This window comes from Trichoplusia ni, chromosome 10 (assembly GCF_003590095.1).
Source record: "Trichoplusia ni isolate ovarian cell line Hi5 chromosome 10, tn1, whole genome shotgun sequence".
Lineage (NCBI taxonomy): Eukaryota > Metazoa > Arthropoda > Insecta > Lepidoptera > Noctuidae > Trichoplusia > Trichoplusia ni.
This window is the reverse complement of record NC_039487.1, coordinates 6,321,939-6,341,447: the sequence shown is the minus strand read 5'-3', so window position 1 is coordinate 6,341,447 and position 19,509 is coordinate 6,321,939. Positions and strand designations below refer to the sequence as shown.

General features: G+C 35.0%; 1 protein-coding gene across 3 annotated transcripts in view; it reads right to left on the bottom strand.

Moving 5' to 3' along the window:
- The window catches only part of LOC113497922 (dihydropyrimidinase), a 62,632-nt gene that overhangs the window by 26,758 nt on the left and 16,365 nt on the right, over positions 1-19,509 (bottom strand). The window contains exons 1-2 of one of the 3 annotated variants that reach the window (XM_026877729.1): positions 15,649-15,734; positions 9,230-9,324 (exon numbers count right to left, since the gene is read on the bottom strand). In XM_026877729.1, the coding sequence (XP_026733530.1) occupies positions 9,230-9,324; positions 15,649-15,666 (113 nt within the window). In that variant the 5' untranslated portion in view covers positions 15,667-15,734. Of the gene's footprint in view, positions 1-9,229; positions 9,325-10,093; positions 10,255-15,648; positions 15,735-19,509 lie in introns of those variants that run through there. The other 2 variants (XM_026877727.1, XM_026877728.1) reach the window with 2 other exon arrangements.

Here is a 19,509-nt window from a genome sequence, read left to right as displayed (position 1 = left end):
TGAGAGTTACTCTTTGATTGATTGATCTATGACATGATACCTGTTATTTCATATGGAACATGTTTGCATGTTTGCATATGCGTGCTTAAATCCATTAGATTTTCATAACACCTCGGTAGGTCTAATGTCATTCAGGAGAAAATATGGCTATGTAAATGATTATCATCGATAATTAATAAATCCATAACATTGAATTTCATTTTGTATGGCGTTGTATTTTGTTGAGGCGATACGAGATGCTGTTTTTAGTATGTTTATGTTTTTGTAACGTTAAAAAAGGGTTCAGCAGTTGCCTATTAAAAAAAAAATTGGAATGCATGCCTTGTCTATACTCGTACTGATATGCGAGGTAACGTTTACAGATTTTTGACTTTGTAGGATTGCCCATCTAAGGAAATACAAAAAAAAAATACCCATAAAAATATCATGTGTCAACATATATTGTCCGGGAAAATACCGACTAACTTAGTAGACATCGATCATTTTATTTTATAAATACAGATAAAGTGAAATAAAAATACTATACAGAAATCGCAGTTCGATAAAACCTGTCAGTCTAAATCGATTAGGATTTGCTTCGGACTAGAACAGACTACTTGACTTAATTACCGCTAGTTCTGTATCTGACGTCTATTTCAATAGTTCCATCATAGAAATGTGTTACAAGCAATCCGAAAATAAACCAAAGATTTTTCTCCAGATACTAATAGAAAACTATTTTTAAGATTTACTCGCTCTATAATATCACGGAAAGAAACATCAAAAATTCTCAGTCTACTGTCAAATAATTTGAATTTCTAAGAGTATTCAAGAGTGCGTGCGCATAAATTCTTCAAATTGACGTAATACTATCACGCAAACTCAGTCACGATACTATTATGCCTTTTTGGCATACATTGGCATGCCCCGAAAACCGATCATAGTACGAGTACCATGGCATACCATGGAACACGGGAAATTGGATATTTATAATTTTACGATACAAATGTAGGTCAAATATACGTAAAAATGGAAAGTACGTGGGTCGCATGTTAAAGTCGATATGCGGAAGATACGTGCAGGTTACAATACATTGCCGGCGATGGGTTAACACATTTGATACCAAAGCGGCTCAGCTCGGCAATGTATGCACACGCATGATATTCCTCGCAGCGCCTAGTCTATAGTAAGATGAATATAAGATTGTTTGTGTGTATTAGCTGTTCATCTATGCGTTACTAAGAGAATTAGTCCAATTTCCCGCCTCAGTACTCATAAACGCATGATGTTCATTATGAAATCTTTGATTCGTAACAGCAGAAGCGTGTAGCATGTGCGATACCACCATACCAATCTGTGGGTACTAATGTCACACGGAGTCTGTTTGTTTGTTTGGTCGATTTAGTCTTAGGAACTATTGATGCGTATTGAATAGCATTTCCTTGAAATTGATTGACTAAATGTTTCTTGTGAGATGAAGTCCGATAGAAAGGTATGGAAGAAGAAGATATGTTGCGCCGACCCCCAATAAAATAATTGGGATAAGGGCAGGGGAATGATGATGATTGACTAAGTATGCTATATCTATCCATTAAAGAAAATAGAAACACTAATGGCCATTTTTCAGGTTCATTATCAGATTAAAACGCACCCCATGAGGACAGGTATCAGGTGGCTCTTGATGGAGAATTATTCAAGGTCTTGGGGGAGACTTTAACCCAACAGTGGGATTGGTTAGCTAGAAAAATGTAGATATATTAGTGTAACTGCCGACGCACTCAGAAATAGAGGTACAGGCATGGGTTCATGGCTTCTATAACTTCAACTGCATTTAACATGTAAAGACAGGAGAATTGATTTACAGTCCAACTCAGATTATGACACTTGAGACACTTACTTCTCCTAATTTTATGTATTCTCAGTAATTCTGGCACGTTCTCAAAAGCGATATCCAATTTGAATTATGTCTCGAAAGTTATTAAAGGATTTGTTCTTATTTGACTGGCAACGCCTACTGCATTAATCATCTATTTGCGTCTTGCACACGTCAATAAACTAATATTGATCGTAATTGCAACGTTTGTGAAAATATCTTACATAATCATATTAAACAATCATGAGAAAAACAACAAAAACACGAATAATTTACACAATGAACGCATCACAGATAATAAAACTGCAATTATAATAAATGTTCGCGTGACTTTTTATACGTTAGAAAACGCACTGGCTGTATAGCGTATTGTCATTGCATTCTCACTGACATAATACAATAGTGCTGGGTCAAACACCTGAGCGCTCCAATTAGTAAGGTTACTGAGGTCTTTATACTAGTGCTGTGCCACTGAATCAAAAGCTGAATGCAGTGTTCTTTGCCTTTTTTTTTTTTCAATTATTTTTTAATCATGCGTTGTTTGCTGTCTTATATTTGGCATTTTTAAGTGTTTGTTTTTAATATTCTTTTGAAGCACTAATAAATTGATAGATTATATTTATCGTTTTGATATTCGGCCGCTTTTGTTGTTTCATAATTTTATGGTTTTATAAGAACTCGCATTGATTTGACTTATAAATTTATTGCCGTTGTTAAAAATATTGTCCAAATCTTATAAAACTTCAATACAATATTAATCGTCAAATATTTTGATGTAGCCTGTACTTATATCTAAAAGCAAGTAAGTATGTATACAGATAAGTCTCGGCGTCTCAGTATAAACTTGACCACATCCGAACAGGAGCAAAACCGCACGTAGCTTTAAAGCTTTTCTCTTTCTCGCTCTATTGAACTACTGTTCCGAGTGATAGAAAAGGATAGAAGCATCAGCAACTGCGATACGGTGCTGATACATGTGGTGAAGCCCATAAGCCGCTTTACTTTAGATCTGCTAGCTGGTGATGGAAAGGGACGCCGCTATTCTCATTGGAAGGAGCTGTTTCGCTTCCACGAATGAAGTTATCTGAGAGTTCTTGGTACAGGCTCAGATCTATCGCAGATACCACTTAACCTACAAAGTAATGTGGTCAAGTGCATTAGACCCAGTTTTTCTCGAACCCCTCAAACAGTTTGTAACTCTGTCCCACTACAGTCATGTGTAAAATGTAATTATTTATTTCAAATTGAAACTTTAATTTATAAACGTCAAAACTTCATCAGACTACCCTTTCCCCTCTCTGTTGGGGTCGTATCGTTGGGTTCGTTGGAGGTAGTGTTTTACAAGGAGCGACTGCCTATCTGACCTCCTCAACCCAGTTACCTGGGCAACAAGATACCCCTTGGTTAGACGAGTTATTACACTTCTGGCGTAACGAAGTCAAAGATGTGTAAACAGGAGCCGGGTCCCACAATTTAATGGGCCTTCCAAAACAAAGGAACTCGTTATGATATAGATAGTTACCCATCCAAGGACGGACCGTATCAAACATAGCTTAACCTGTGATCGATCAACTAGTTCAGTTATGGCTTAGCCAGAGCTTATTTAAAAGTACTAATACATGATAGTTCTTTATCCTCTACATTAATCCAATTAAAAATACACTTTCTGAATGTTTTGCAAACAGTTTTGTTCGTGACTGTACACGGACCGGTAAACAGGAGCGTAAAGTGATGTTTATTGTAATATGATCATAGAGAACAATTGTCTAGCCCTATATAATGTCTACATTACGATGCCTTGTCTATTATGCCTTGTAAATGCACTGGTTTAGTGTTGCAATGTAAACATTGAGGGTACTTCTGCACTTTCGTTTTGTTAGATCTACGTGGCGTATTTTAAGGGAAATTAAGAGTAAATTGCAAATATAATAAGCGAATTAATACAAAGACTTGAAATAATTTGAGTGAGAGAAATAAATATTATCTAACCAGTTAAGAAATTACATATTAACCGCGCGCTTTGAAGTTAGTCATTAGTTTCATAATCAAGTCTAGTCTAGTTTTAGGCTTACTATAAAAATCCATTCGGGTATTCCGACAAATGCGCTTGAGTTCAAAGAGTGTTAATCATTCTTTTACATAAATAACATTTTCTCTCCATCTACTAAAAACAATTTTATTGGAGTACAATGAAGACCATATTTTCGGAAAACTTTCTCCGAAATGTCATCTGGTTGAGAAAGAACAAATTGCTTAGAATTGACCTTGGTAGGTTGGTACCTTCTAAACATCACATTGAGAAAGCCTGTAAAGTAAGTTACCAGGGCACCATAACATCCAAGTACATTATGATGTCTGTCTGTATGTGGAACCGTTTTCCGTCAGAGTCACGAAACTGGGGCGGTACAACATATGTCGTGTAGGAAACGCATTGTTTAACCATAGATAATGTCTAAGTGGGCACTTGTAAAACAGTTCTGCTGACCCCGTTTGGACACGTCGTAGGTGTGAATGAGATGAGTCAAATTGCGGTGAGACTGTAAGTTTCTGCTTTCTTTTAAGTCATAATTTTGATGGATGATACTCCATAACCTTAGATGATACAATAGGTTAATAAAACGACAAAAGCACAAGCATTGAAAAGAAGTACGCTCAAAATTTGTGGTAGAAGACCATAATCTAACCAAGTTTATAAATGACAGATCAAAGTGGAACTATTCTACTACACTTTAGTTTTGGTCTCCGTACAAAAATATTAAAAACGGAACCCTATTCCTGAGTCAACGCTGTCAGTACGTCTGTCAAAAAGCTGTATCATGACCAATGATTGCTACACAATTCATTTATTTTCTTTAGCGTTTCTGCATTTAACCTAGTCACATTCTGACTTGGCCTTAACCAGTTTCTATTAGTAAATATCGACCTTAGTTGTTACTGTATTTGTTCCATACACTAACATGTTGTTCACTTGTTCAGCATTCAAATGGCATTCAATTAGATTGGAGTACTACAAGTCACGGAGGGTCCCTCACTCCCCTTCTCAATTACAAACAGTCATTCATCCTGACCACATCGCGACCGGCCTTGTCAAGAGATATATCTTAGAAATACCTCTTTGCGAATGTAATTCAACGTAGTGGTTTCTTAGGTTTACGCGAATGTTAAGCGTATGAATCAACGTGCTAACAAACGTTTGCACGATGATTTTGAGCGGACCTTGACCTTATAATAGTGTTAGAACTGAATTTTAACAAAAGATATCAAGAAATGAAACACTTCTGCCTTTCTACTATCATGTCTAATTTTTAGTCTCGTGAAGGAAGCTTTTGGTTTGAGAGACACCTGCAGGACTTCATGCATAGCCATGCCGTATAGGTCACCACGACAAACCCAATGTGTGCGAAGTGCCGGTGGTTTAAACCCCGCGTAGGACAAACATTTGTGTGAAATGTGTGTTTGTGTGAATGTGAAACGTTTCCTCGAAACACAAGGATTAAATTCCTTAATACTAGTTTTTTTTTAAAGAAAATCGTAGCAAGTTCGCACATAGTATACCCAATGATTACTAACCTCGATTTTCTCAGAGTTTTCTCTTCATACTTATTCAGCACTTACCAATCAGTACTCAGTGCGTGCTATCAGTTCAATGTCAATAAAAGCAATACAAGATAAAAACATAGCAGTAATGATCAAGTTATCGGAACACATCACTTTGAATGCGCCGGCGCATGACGTGAAGTCAACGTACGTTTGTTTACTCGTTCGTTATGTAAGGAGAAATGTGAGGTGGATGTGTTTGTTGGGATGTTTTAAGTTAAACTTTCTTATGTGACGGAGGCCTTTATGTTATGGCTTATGAAAAGATAAGATTTGGATTTCTTTTTTGTGAAAAACTGTATTTGGTCTTTTATCTTACTGTTTAGTGTTCTGTTTTTGATTAAATCATAGTTGTAATGTTTATTTATTAGCAACACTTTTTAGAAAATTTGATTGAGTTGAAACGATATGTATACTGTGTATCTATACAATGTGCTAATCATAACAGGTATTTAGGAATCATTGTAAACAAACAGAAACGGTTCAGGGCATTGGTTCAAGGCCTGAAAACTTTAATTACTTCGAAAAACACTTTCGAAAAGTATTTACCACACCAAAATACTTCATATTTATTTTACCACCCTATAATTAAGCATTTTTCTCCAACAATGATTTTCCACCTTAAACTATTCATAATAGGATGTATTTTAGGATACGAACAAAACAAAAATAGATTAAATTGCTTTCCTAATCGGTTATCGTGAGACTAACTTTCAGGTTACGACGCGACCTTGACAGTTTCATATCGTGTTGACATTTAAGGGTCACGGTCATAAAACTTTTGTTTATGGTAATGACATTTTGAAATAGTTTACTTCCTGGTTTCCACTTTGAGTCTTGCTGCACACGGTTAAGACGATTCTGGTCAAGGAAAATGGATAGAAGCCTTCAAATCTGTGCTTAGAAAGGGTTATAAATTTACGTCCTTTAAGATTAACCCTTATCTGCTCAAAAACCCAAAGAAAACCCAAAGTCCAAATTGCAATCTAGTGCTGATTGTTTTGATATACATACTCTCCGTTTTTAGATTTCGTTTTAATTTTATGAAACTTAAATTCCTTACTGCAGGAGTCGTATTGTTTAAGAAAACAATATTTACGAGCCTTATGTTGCCATGCATATCATTATTGCCCTGAGGGCTAACTTGCTATAATTTAGCTTTCTTATCGTCGCTAAGTTGATGATTTAACATGAAGGTCAGATGTCAGAGCGAAAACGTACATACATAAACTAAAAACGGTTATTATAACACTATCAAAGTGATAAGAGAAAAATAAATAGTGTTATCTTGCGTAACTAAGGAAACGTCTTGTTTAAGCAAAATTTCAAGATACAGCTTGAATGTAATGATCATCTTGGTCTTAAGTCTGTAGTAGATCTGATTTTTTGACAGTAATAGTTTCTCCCGTCTTTATTTTCAAATATTTTTGTAGAGATTTTTTTGTAGAGCTTATAAGTTTTGAAGAAATTAATAGCAATCTTGGCCTATTTCGCGAGCCAGTGATTAAGTTTCATTGATTCCGTAGAAGCGAGAAGTCATCTAAACGGTACGTAGTACGCCACTACGTACCGTTTATATTGCTTCCACAAGGGTTAAAAAGGATACCTTGTGAAGATTTTTAAACCCCACGACACAAGGATTAAATTACTTATTGCGACTGACGTTGTTTTTTTTTTAATATGCTGACCCCATTCCTAGACATCAACATAGCAAGTAAAGTAACTTATCGGATAATGGCTGAAAAACCAAATCGCTCTCAGTGTACCATAAATAAATGATTAAACGTCAATATTCTTGGAACGGGTTCGCGTGAGGCAAACAAGTTCTACCGATGTAAGGAAAGTGAAAAATAATCTGATCGTGATTACGTATACCACTTTTACTTAAAACGACGTCGCATGCTTCCTATAGCATGTGTTTATTTAATTACCTTCTATTTTAAGTACTGATTAACCTTAGATTTTACGCAGAATGCAGACCTATTAAAATTATAAGGTCTTCTTAAGCTCATAATAAAGACGACAAAGGTTTTGGTAAATGGATGGTGTGGTAGCCTTTCTAGCCATATTGACTAATAAATTCCAGTCAAAAATGACTATAATTGAATTATTGTTGTGATTAATAAGTTGAACTGTATTTAGTTTTTCTTCCGATTGTCTATAAACAGGTAGCCATCTAATGATTCAAGTCATTATAATTATTACTAGCCTGGGTCACTGCTGGGCTAAGGCAATTCACTGATTCAAGTCATGACACTAAACAATTGGATATTGAACCAAGGTTCATGTGCCAATGATATCATATGAGATAGTACAAGTTATGTATCTTTATTGTCATGCCCACTTAACCTAACGGTTTTCATTTCACACTTTGAATGCAACACATGACTTCAAATGCGTACTAAAAGTTCCTCAAAGCAGTCTGTCCTACATCATTTGTCTTTTCACATTATTCTACATGTACAGCTAACGTAACTGGTGTAGACGTCTGAAAGATCGCGTAGTTACAGCCCCCATAGACACCCCATAGATCGATACTGAATCTTAGGGGGATACGCAATCAGCTTGCCAGACGAATTGGATTCATGAAGAGAAATGGAGTTATGTGTGAATTTACTGATATAGCAAACAAGCCCTTATTGCATGGAGGACTTACTTGTATTTACTGTGGTAATGGTCAAATATTATGCGTATACAGAAGAAGTACGACAGCCAATGCCAAACTATACAGAAAAATCAATTTCCGATGCGACCATTCAATTTGTATGTATTGTGATTTCTGGTTACGGTCAATTCGTACAGGAGTAGTAGGTAATGACGCAAATTTTATTGAGTACCTTGAAGTCTCAAGGTTTTCATCAAAACAAGAGGATTCAACATAAATACGGAAACAGGGAAAGTCATCCGTGTTAAAATCTCCTAAATCCCTGCGCATCCGATGATTATTTTCTATAAGCTTATAGTTAATTTTGGAAAATAGGTCGCCCATAGGATGTAAGCCTGGAAACTATCAGTTTTAAAGCACCATTCACATCTAACGAAGCGATTCGTTACGGAGGAAACTTTACTATGCAATAAAGGGAATTGAAATGTATTTGACTATACTAAGAAAATGGGAGCAAAGGGCTGTGTGTGGTATTCTTACCTATTTTTGTATAAAGATAAAATTTCGTTCAGAATTTAGCATCAAACGGGAAAGATTGCCAGAGGAAATTGGCAAGATAAATTGGAAAGCTTCAGTGGATTTCTTCAGGGAATATACCTAGGTCCTGTATAATAATGTACTCTGTATATATTTTATATATGTGTACAATATTCGCGTATGTAAATAATGTGATCCTGTTTTGTCCTATTGGCAAAATCGTTTTTCCCTGGCATGAAGAACGGGTAAGTTCTGTACGCAAAGATTTCGGATTTAGTTTATTTTCTAAAATTAATATATCGTTGAAGTATACTTTCATAAATTCACATTCTCGATTCGATGTGCTATTAACTTTACTTTATATAATTTGATATCGCATTACTAATTCCGTAGTTCCACCAAAGTTTTAGTTTTATTTCATGGCAAAAGCTTACTTACCTGTTAATGTTCTTGATGCACGCCACTAATAATTTTGGGTCTAACATTTATTCTTCATCGACATCAAAGAAATGAGTTCCATCAAAAAGTATGTATACCTATTGTATCATGTTTTTCAAAGGTGTGTGTATACGCATTATGGCTTTTGAACTAGGTGAATCCATTGTTTCTTTCAAAGCTGTTCGTTAAACACTACTTACTTGATAATTCCATCTTCGATGTACACATCGAGGTCTTCCATTCCATCATCATTGACGATCTTCCCATTCTTGATAAGCAGACGATTCTGAGAGCTCTGTGAACAAGGAGGACAGATTCAATCATTGGCACACCACACGACTTCAAAAGTGTCAGCATTACGAAGAATATAAAAACTTTCATTTTCTCTGTAAAATACTATTATCAGCGTTGAAAGATAGCCAAGATATATTTATCTTTATGTGGGTTATGTTTATAAACAGGAAAGTTATTCCTACATATTTAGTTTCGACTGTATAGGCTGATGACTGTGAAATGAAACGGTGAACGGCTGTCTGGCGAATTTTGAGACCAGCAGAAATTACAAAAGATCATTGAACTAAGCTATAGCGAGTAGGATAAGAGATTATTTGCTAGTAGACCTATCAATTTATATTTAAGCTAGAAATTAGAGATGAAATTTGTATATCATTAAGCCTAATCACAAATGGGATAAGAACAGGGAATAAGATGACCATACTAGATTCCATAATTCCTCGCAATTGAAACAAAGGATTTCGAAAAGAAAAGATTGTAGTAAACATATAATCAATGCGAGTTGTGCGTCTGTAAGTAAGTTAACAATGCAGTAAAAACGCTTGTGAGGGGCGTGTTAAAAAACCATCAGGAAATGTTGGCTCGCCCGCATTTATGCATAGAGGAATAACGGAATATTTATGGGCACATACAAAAGGAACTTCATTACGAATTCTAGACGCTTAGCTTAACGTCCTATGAATATCACACACAGACTAACTAAGTTCCGTACTTAAAATATACCCTACGCTTGCATGTGCAAATTCTTTCACACAAAAATTTTAACTCACTTTAATATTGATACCAGAAACTGATGTTGGAGTTGTATCGACCGTCATTTTTTTTTATTTGAGTCTATGTCTGGGTAATAGAGAATAGGTATTGTAGAAATTCGCGGTTTGTTAAAATGGCGCTGGGGAGCGACCGGCGCGCCGTACGCGGGACGGACTGAAACTGAAAATGTGATACCGAAAATAGAAGGTGGCCGTCCCCTCGCTACCAACGATCTGTATATAATTATGTTTTTACACCAAATGGAAAGTGATAAAAGATGTGCAGATAATACAACATACAGTCCTGAAGTCGCACGAATCACGACAGATTAGAATAAGCGTGCAACATGAATTGACGTGACTCGCTTTAAATAGAAAATTCTCCAAAATATTGTGGTTTCCAGTCGATTTATGTGTTCGTTCAGTCAAAACACGGATCGAGATTAGGATAATGGGTTTCCCGAAAGTATTTCTAATTTGAGTTTTATGCGTTTTACAATTAAGCACAGAATGCAGTTCCGTGAAACGACGGTTTTTATTGGTTGTTATAATAATGTTCACGCATTTCTAGAGCAAGAAGAATGTGGATAAATTAAATAAACTTACTTTGATGAAATTGCTGATATGGTTAGACAAGAAAATGACTGATGGACAGCCACTAATATCTAGTCGTTTAGAAACTGACAATATAAGAAAATCTGTCATTTATCATTAATTCGAAAGTAAAATTAAATGATCCATTATCAATTTGAAAACAATACGATCATAAGAAACTTACTCCCATTACTATAACAGTATAATACCAGAAAAACTGGGGCGCGGGAAAAGCGCGCGAAACGGCCATCTTGAAACGACTTTCTCAGTCGGTAAAACAGTTTCTTTTTTTATAAATGATATTGAACTGTAACAATGATGATTGTTATTGCTAATTACATAATTGTATTATCGTGTTGTTGTGGTATGTTATGTAAATCGCTGTTTTTGCATACATTATGTTTATTTGTAACGGTCGCGCACACGTTACGCAGATGGGAGCGGTTTTTTGTGTGATTTTCGGTTCATGGTCATGGTCATACAAGACTATATTTATTCGTTAGTTTTTTTTTATATTGATAAATAGAACTGGGATACCCTGGGATTACGTATGGGCTCTTTACATCAGAAACCTATTGGGGAAAATATTTTAATCGAAATTTTACATTTTAGTTAGGTCACCATATGTAGTATTATGTGATTTCAGATATAAACTTAAAAAGTGTTTTTTAGCAGTTTCTAGCATCCTATACATACAGTCTAGTAATAACTCTGTTTTATATATCAAGACCCACTCCCGCCTGATGACAAAGGTAATCAGAAAAGCTCGTAAAAGTGAAGGAGGGGTAACATCCTGTTGTGAAGGGCAACACAACATGGAAGTAATCTCGATTCTCATTTCTGGTTAACCCTCAATTTACTTACGAATGGTTAGTTAATTTTTTCGTGGTATTTCGTGTAGAAGCAGAAAAATGGTGTAGAAGATAATCATCATTTTTGGACGTTAAGCGTGAAGTAAATAAAATAATATGAAACTTTTTTTTTTCATCGGACAAAATCAAATGTCTCCTTTCGCTTTGAGTTGAGAGGAAGGCAGTGTCGGACTCCTACTGACCAAAACCCACAAATGTCCCTTCCTTTGCTCTTGGTGCACCGGGGCTAGGCAACCCTTTCGGACAAGCCCGCAGCCCCGGCAGGATACAATATGTCATAAACTAAGAATTCGATCAGAATCTGGTGTAGTGCATAGTATACTCAGATCATTACTATTTGCGTGTAGTTCTGACAATGGAGACTTAGTTGAACCCTAGCATTTGACATGTATGTATTTAGAACTATATAAGTATGTTTATCAGTTGTCTAGTACTCATAACACAAGCTCTGCTTAATTTGGGACTAGATGGCGTTGAGGGAATATTGTCCAACATTATATTATATTATTATATTTGACATCGGTTATTAAACTTTTGTCTAGAAAAATATAAAAGACTTTAGAGACAGCTCTTTTGTAAAAATAACATTTTAGGTTAATAAGTCTACGAATACTACAGTTATTTTGACCTACTTTGATAGAATATTTATTTGTATTGTTCGAACAAAGCTTGCAAAATATACTTAGTGAAAAGTTAAATGACCATTGTGACTCAAAAATGTTGTCATCGTGTTGTAATTAAATAGAAAATTTAAAAGGTAATTAATTAAGGTTACCACAGAGGGTTATAAACTCAGTGGAGACAGGTAAATAGATGACCTTTTCAGTATATTTATTTAGCATAGGTCTGTGTTTGAGCGAAAAGAGTTGAATTTACTTAGAATTGACTCGTCCAGTGTTTTGGTTTTATTCAAATGTTGGCAATTCATCAGGGAGCTTTATTTTATTACTTTAATTTTTATATCGCGGGGTTCACAACAATTCAAGTGACCCAGACACCCAGACCTGAACAACCATTCGAGTATCACACAAATAGTTATCCTACGAACGGATCGAACCCACGATACGTCACACTCAGTGCACCTGGTGTAGTATCCTCAACCACTCGGCTAACCATGCAGCCAATGACAATTAGATGAATGAATGCATGCAAAAAAACAACATTGAAATCGGTTCAGCCGTTGAGGAGGAGTTCATATCATATCAATATAGTGACACATACAAACTTTCAGTAGAATTATGTATGTATTTAAAGATGGAACATATTTATGTCATATCGTGCTCGTGTGTAGATATTTAAGTGACGTGTATAAGTACTTATGGGCTGTAGGCACTCGAAACGTATTGGTACCGCTCAGAATCATCATCTTATATCAACGGCTTGCGAAATGATAACCTCTTATAAACAAACGGATCATAATTGTTGTCGACTCAGTTTCATTCTGTATAACACTTTATTTATCATAGTCGTAACCGCCTTGATTGTCCAGGAGTCATCCACTTTTAGATAATGGGTTCCCTATGTTTTAATTTATCAAGACAGTTTTTTTTGTTTATCCTTTTTGTCAATTAAGTTTGGTTTAGCAATGTATAGCGATAATGCTTTGATTTGTGTTGTTTTCTTTTTTAAATAGAATATTAAGGTTGTTTATTTAGCAAACGTACTTAAAAAACTGTTATGTAATAGTGTATTTGGCCAGACAGGTTTCTCAAAAATAACGAATACTTATTTTTCATTTTATGACATCATTAAAAAGTTATGAAGATTAAAAACACTCAAGATGATGAAATGTATCGTAGTGGGGATAGCAACATCACTTTCTAGTAAAAAGCGTACTGGTAAGTGACGTCACACGCGATCTGTATGTACTGTATCAACTTCATTCTTTGTTTAAAAGTTAAAAGAAAAAATACGTGAGCAATATTTTTTGAAAATTTGTCTGTAAGCAGATTCTTTTTTGGACAAATACCATAATGCTGAAATAGTAGTAGGACTTGCGGGTAAAATATTAATTGAATCATTTATAATAGGTAATTATCTCTGCTAAGCAATGAATCACGTGTGAAAACATCGCGCCTTTCCATCACTTACCGTTTGAAAGCTTTCTCACCTAATCCGATATGAATGCTAAAGAGTTCCCCGCAATTTTAACACCATGTTGTAGAGGGGTAATAAATAAACATTGCAGTTATTTATAGTCGGCCATCCTTGACTCTGTTTACTTAGTTAAAAGGAAACCGCTGGATATCGCGTTACTGCAGTTTATTTGAGTATCAAATACATCACGAATAAGTGTGGGGCAATAACTTGGTGTCAATTATATTAATGGTGATACTTAAAAGTAAATAATAAAAATGTTTTAGGTTACAGTAATGATTCGCACTGTCAAATTTTCAAACGAGTTAAAAATGAAGGTTCTCATATCGTTTGTATATTTTTTACCTCAGATATTCGGCTCTCATCATCTCTCATCTGATTATTTTTTTCATTTACCGTGAAACAGCTGTCATTTGTTGGAACTTAAGAAAATAATCAAGTTTTGCTCATTCGCTTTTATTTGAAGACCATGGGATTACCTTTATAGATTCGTATAATCTAATCAAAACATGGTTACAAAAGCCCATATGAGTCATGCAACTGACAACATAATTGAATACCCATGACGGAGAAAGTGAAAACTTCAATTGGCAATGTTAATATTAATGACAAAAAAATAATCGTTTGTGTTAGAAATTAAAATAGAAAATTTCTTTTACAATTATATTATACAAGTAGGAATGTGAATATGGTAAAATCTGTTCATAATAAGTTTCGCAAACATGCAAATAAACACATTTTTTCTCTGTCTATACATATATGTAGGTATGTAAATATATATTTGTTAATTATAAACAAGACATTGTCCCTGAATTTGTAGTGCGAAATATACTAATTTTATATTTCGAAGTTTATTAATTACAGGTTTATGAAAGAATTTATAAGTAACAAGATAAAATTATATATTTGGCTAACTAGACAATAGGTTTATGGAGAATAAACAAGGTTTTGTTGGTATCTCTGCAGCTCTGCCTTAGTTTGGTATTGTAATTACTTACTGGCAATTGCGATTTGTAGCGATTTGTTTTTTTATGTTTTGTATGGATAAATAAAAATGAAAATTATCCATGGATAGCTATTAACTATTACCTAGAATTTTAAACCTACTTATGACATTTGGTCACACGTTTAAAATCTCTCAAGAAATGACTGATATGATTCTTACTGAAAACAGTTTGAAAACTTCATGAATAATAAATTATTTAATTTAGTATAGGTATGTATTTGTGTACATGTACATAAATGTACTTTGAGTTACGAAGGTCGTAGGACAAAGCTGACCTGTATTGTGCAGGACTATAGCTAGTCTACAATAATATATGTATATACTAGCTGTTGCCCGCAACTTCGTGCGCGTGGTTAGAAGATATAAGTTATTATTTATACCTGCCCTGTTTTTTTTTTTCACATTTTCCATTGTATCTTTGCTCCTATTAGTCGCAGCGTGATGGTTTATAGCCTAAAGCCTTCCTCGATGAATGGTCTATTCAATACAAAAATATTTTTTCAAATTGGACCAGTAGTTCCTGAGATTAGCGCGTTCAAACAAACAAACAAACTCTTCAGCTTTATATATTAGTATATAGATTATGTAAGTAGATATATGGTTTTTAAGATTACTCATATATAATTGGAGTTAGTTACCACATATTTTGTTACGATTTACGAAAGAATTTTATAGTGAAGCAAAAAGGAATGAAAAATAGGTAGTAAGTACTTTTTTGCAAAGACTTTCACACAATATGTATGCCAATCACATTAAAAAACAAATTGAGAAGAAAATATTTAGAAGCCTAAAAACAACGCTAGTCATATCTTCTTTTCATAATATTAACCCACGAAATAAATTTTTACATTCAAAATCATCCCTGCCTGAAAAACGTTACAACTGTGACCTTAAGTTCACGGTCCCAAAATGTAATTCCTATGGAGAAGAACCGGCAAGAAACGCCATAAGTAAACTAACAACATCAACATCTAAAATTCAGACAAAAATATGATCAATCTTACCGTTTCCATTATCAGCATAACACAACCGAACACAAAACCAGCGAATATAAAACTGAACTATAAATATAATTGCTGATAACAATCCATTTCTTTTAGACTGACTAACCAAGGTACCACGAGAGCTATAACTAGTGACTGATGACGATATCAAAGCAAGACGCAGCTCAGAACAGTGTATAGTGCTATCTCGCTTATACAATAACATGACTCTTACTTAAACGGTCGCATGGTACAGGTACGCAATACGATTATTGATAACGTCGTAGGCATAGAAGCTGGAACCACTGTTTTGGTTTTGACCTTCGCGAGTCAATTTTGCACGCCATCTAGTTTATGATAACCGTATTTATATTTTTTATTCTTGGGTATTTTTTTTTTTGTTTTATGATTGAAAATAATTAAATATAGGTTAGCGATCTTAATAGGACTAGGCAATTATTGACTTTTTGACAGCAACTCATGAAGCTATAAAAAATCTAAACGATACAAATAGTTAGAAATAGATCGATTTTTTTGGTAATTGATGTTTATTTAACCAACTGTATAAAAGAAAAGGTTTTCAATACCTGTTCCATATTTTTCATTTTGTTCATGTGCCAAGATAATTAAGGGTATGAGAGTAAGCATTTTTTTAACTAGGATATTAAGGTTTGTTTTCTTAAATTCGGCTACAATTTTTTTTATATCTTCCTTATATGACCCTCACTCCCATTATTGTAAAAACAAAATCAAACGAATTTCCACCTTCCGCGTTTAGAAATACAGTCGTAATTATGTACACACAGTCCTATTCAAGCCAATGTTAACTGGATTACGAATAACTGTGTTTACTTGTGTTACGTAAAGAGTTTTATTGTTTTACAACACGCATGTAAATTGTAAGGCCATCAAAAAGGGTCGCGGGTACGGTTCCTACCTTCTAGGTCAAACAGTGTTAAGATTTCGTGTTAAGATATTGTTTTTTCAAGGTTTAGTCAAGGTGGAAATTATGGAAACAGCATGACTTCTTGCAAAGACAAAAATACATTTTACAATCACACCGCGTGTTTCAATAGGAGCCGGTCAGTAATAGCTGCCGATTTGCATAAAAACGAATAAAGTCCAGTAAAGCAATTACAGCCTATGGAAACCAAACAATCGGCTTTTAGAAGTCAGTTAATCCTCAAAAAGCATAAGCAAGCCCTTTCTTCCCAGATGAGACCAATGTCTCAAGGGAATATCAGACTTTTACGGCCTCAAAATCACCTGTTTCTTCTTTTGCCTTTGTGTAAGGGACCTTTCGGACAATCCCGCTTTCCCAGCAGCTAGCAACTAGCTAGAATCTCGCAGAGCATGCACGAGCGATCCCGTGGCTCTGGTTCAAGCAGTTGAAGGGGCCCGGGGAGATGTTAGTCAGCAAGAGTCCGACATATCCCCACGCCCGTGCCGAGGTGCTCTCAGCGTGGTTTAAAGTCATTAGCGTTTCATCCCGGACAAAAGGCTTCAAAGCAAGCCCTCATATTTGAGACTATTTTAAGAGTCGTTCAGTACTTATGACTTCGAAACCGCATAATGTTTCGTTTACAAAACACACTGGCCCAAGGCCATCAGTTTTTATGTGCAAATAAACGTTATCTTATCTGTAAGTACATCTGTTATTAAGAAACACCTTTGAAGTTATTTTTTGTTTACTTTTTTTACTAGGTCAATCACTATTGTCACAAGTATTCCTTTAAACAATAGTATTATCTACTCAGATAGAATCGAGTTATGTCTCAATCGAGATGATATCGAGATATTTCTTTAACCGACTCCTGCATTAAGGAATTTATACCTCGTGTCGCGGGAGTTTCACAAGCATTCAAGTTATATGCACAAAGACATCCAGACTCAGGACAAGCATTCGTGGATCACATAAATGCTTATGCCGTTCGTGTGTCGCGCTCAGTGGGTTTGGCGTGATGACTTCAACCACTCTTCTATCCGTGCAGTCTAATTTGGTATTCTGCAACTAGACAGCGCCAATTCGTGCAGTGGATCGTGTTGGAACTACGCTACTAAATACTTGATCTTAGTTTCGTCCGATGCTAGTCTAGGACCGAGTAGAGAAACAAACCAAATAAAAAATAACCAGTTAAAAAGTTCAAACGGTTGTTGAAATGTACAATTTGTTAGTTTAAATACAGACCACTCACAAATTGTGTTAAGGAGGTCGAAACGTGAAATGATTTAAACGTAAAACGCCTATCCTGCATATGAACTGTATATTTAAGGAAATTCTATTCCAAATTTGAGTCAATGTAGATATCACTGGCAACTAAGGCATCAGGTGAAAAAAACAGTAGATATTTTTCAACCTTTTTACATATCCGTATATCAACTTAACAGCTTTCAAGAAAAGAAAAGTTTATTTTATTTTTATTCTAACTAGACCAAAACTGGAAAGTAAAGTAACAAAGCCAGTCTATAAATAACTCATAGGTTCGTCGTATGACCATTAAACTGCCAAGTCAAAGGTTGAAGATTCAAATCCCAATGGGGTTTCACTTTAATTTCAAATTGCCCATTACAACGTACCACTTTGACGGAAAACGGAAGAAAAACATCGTGAAAAATCGAACCCGAGAGTTTTCTAAAGTGAGTAAAGCAACTTCAGATGACCAAGGGGAAAAGGTCTACTCACAGGTTGTAAATACATAAACCATACAACAAGAAAAATACCTATCAAAACATTATCTTGCGCACACTTGAAAAAAAATACACTATTGCAAAATCTTACATTCGCGAAACATCATGCCAATTAGCACAATAACCGCACCAAATTTCTCCCAGACTGACCAAACCAAACAGTAAAACGAGATCTTCCAAAGAAAGTTGTGAACTTCATAAGAACAGAATCCCACACATCAATTATCACATAACGTAAACAATTAGAACCGAGTTACATAACCATACGGTTCTAAAGATATACTCTCTGTGTCATCGGCTTCGCTAACCCACTGGCCTATTTGCCATCGGCTAATCTAACGTTGGTTTAAGATAAGATTTATCTCAGCGGTTATTTTGCTGCGGAGACTGGGTCTAATAGTCATTCGGTTTAAGACATTAGAAATGTTATAGTTTGTCCGGCAGTATTTAATGTTTGGAAATAAATTAATATCTCGATAATAGCTTTCTTTAAGATTTTTGGAATTGGCTTTTACACAAGTCAATTTAAATTTTAGTATTTCGGGGCCTTTAACAAACATTCAAATCGCAAGACACAAAGACACCCAAGACTTAGAACAAGTATTAGTGGATCATGCAAATGCTTGTCCTGCACTAGGATCGTACCCTCGAATAATATTGACGATGACAAATGACAATAATGTTTACAGTATTGACAATATTGCCAATTATTTTTATCACACATGCAAAATATTATTAACTACATGTGGTAGGTTAGGTATATGTATAAATATTAAAATACGTTTTGCACCTATTTTTATCGTTCGGTCCAGCAATTGAAAATGCCCAAAATACACAACCCCGAAACAATATAGGTATTTAGAAATTAAAAAAAAACTTTCATTTTCCCATTCTGGTCTTGCAACTGTTTTTATCACAGATACACTACAGCGTTAAGATTTTAATCTAGATACTGTGATGTGAAATCTTCTGAATCCAGATCCCGTTTTTATTAAATTTCTATAAACTTGTCTTTCTTCATCGTTGGAGATCGAAAACGAGTTGTTTTTACTGTCAATACCATAACTGATGTAGTGGTTTATAGCTGTATGGTATAAAAGCTGTAATAGCCTAGTGGTATGGTCACTCGATCTTCGGTTAAGGTCGTAGGTTCGAATTCCTGCACACACCAATATCTTTTCGAAAAAACCTGTG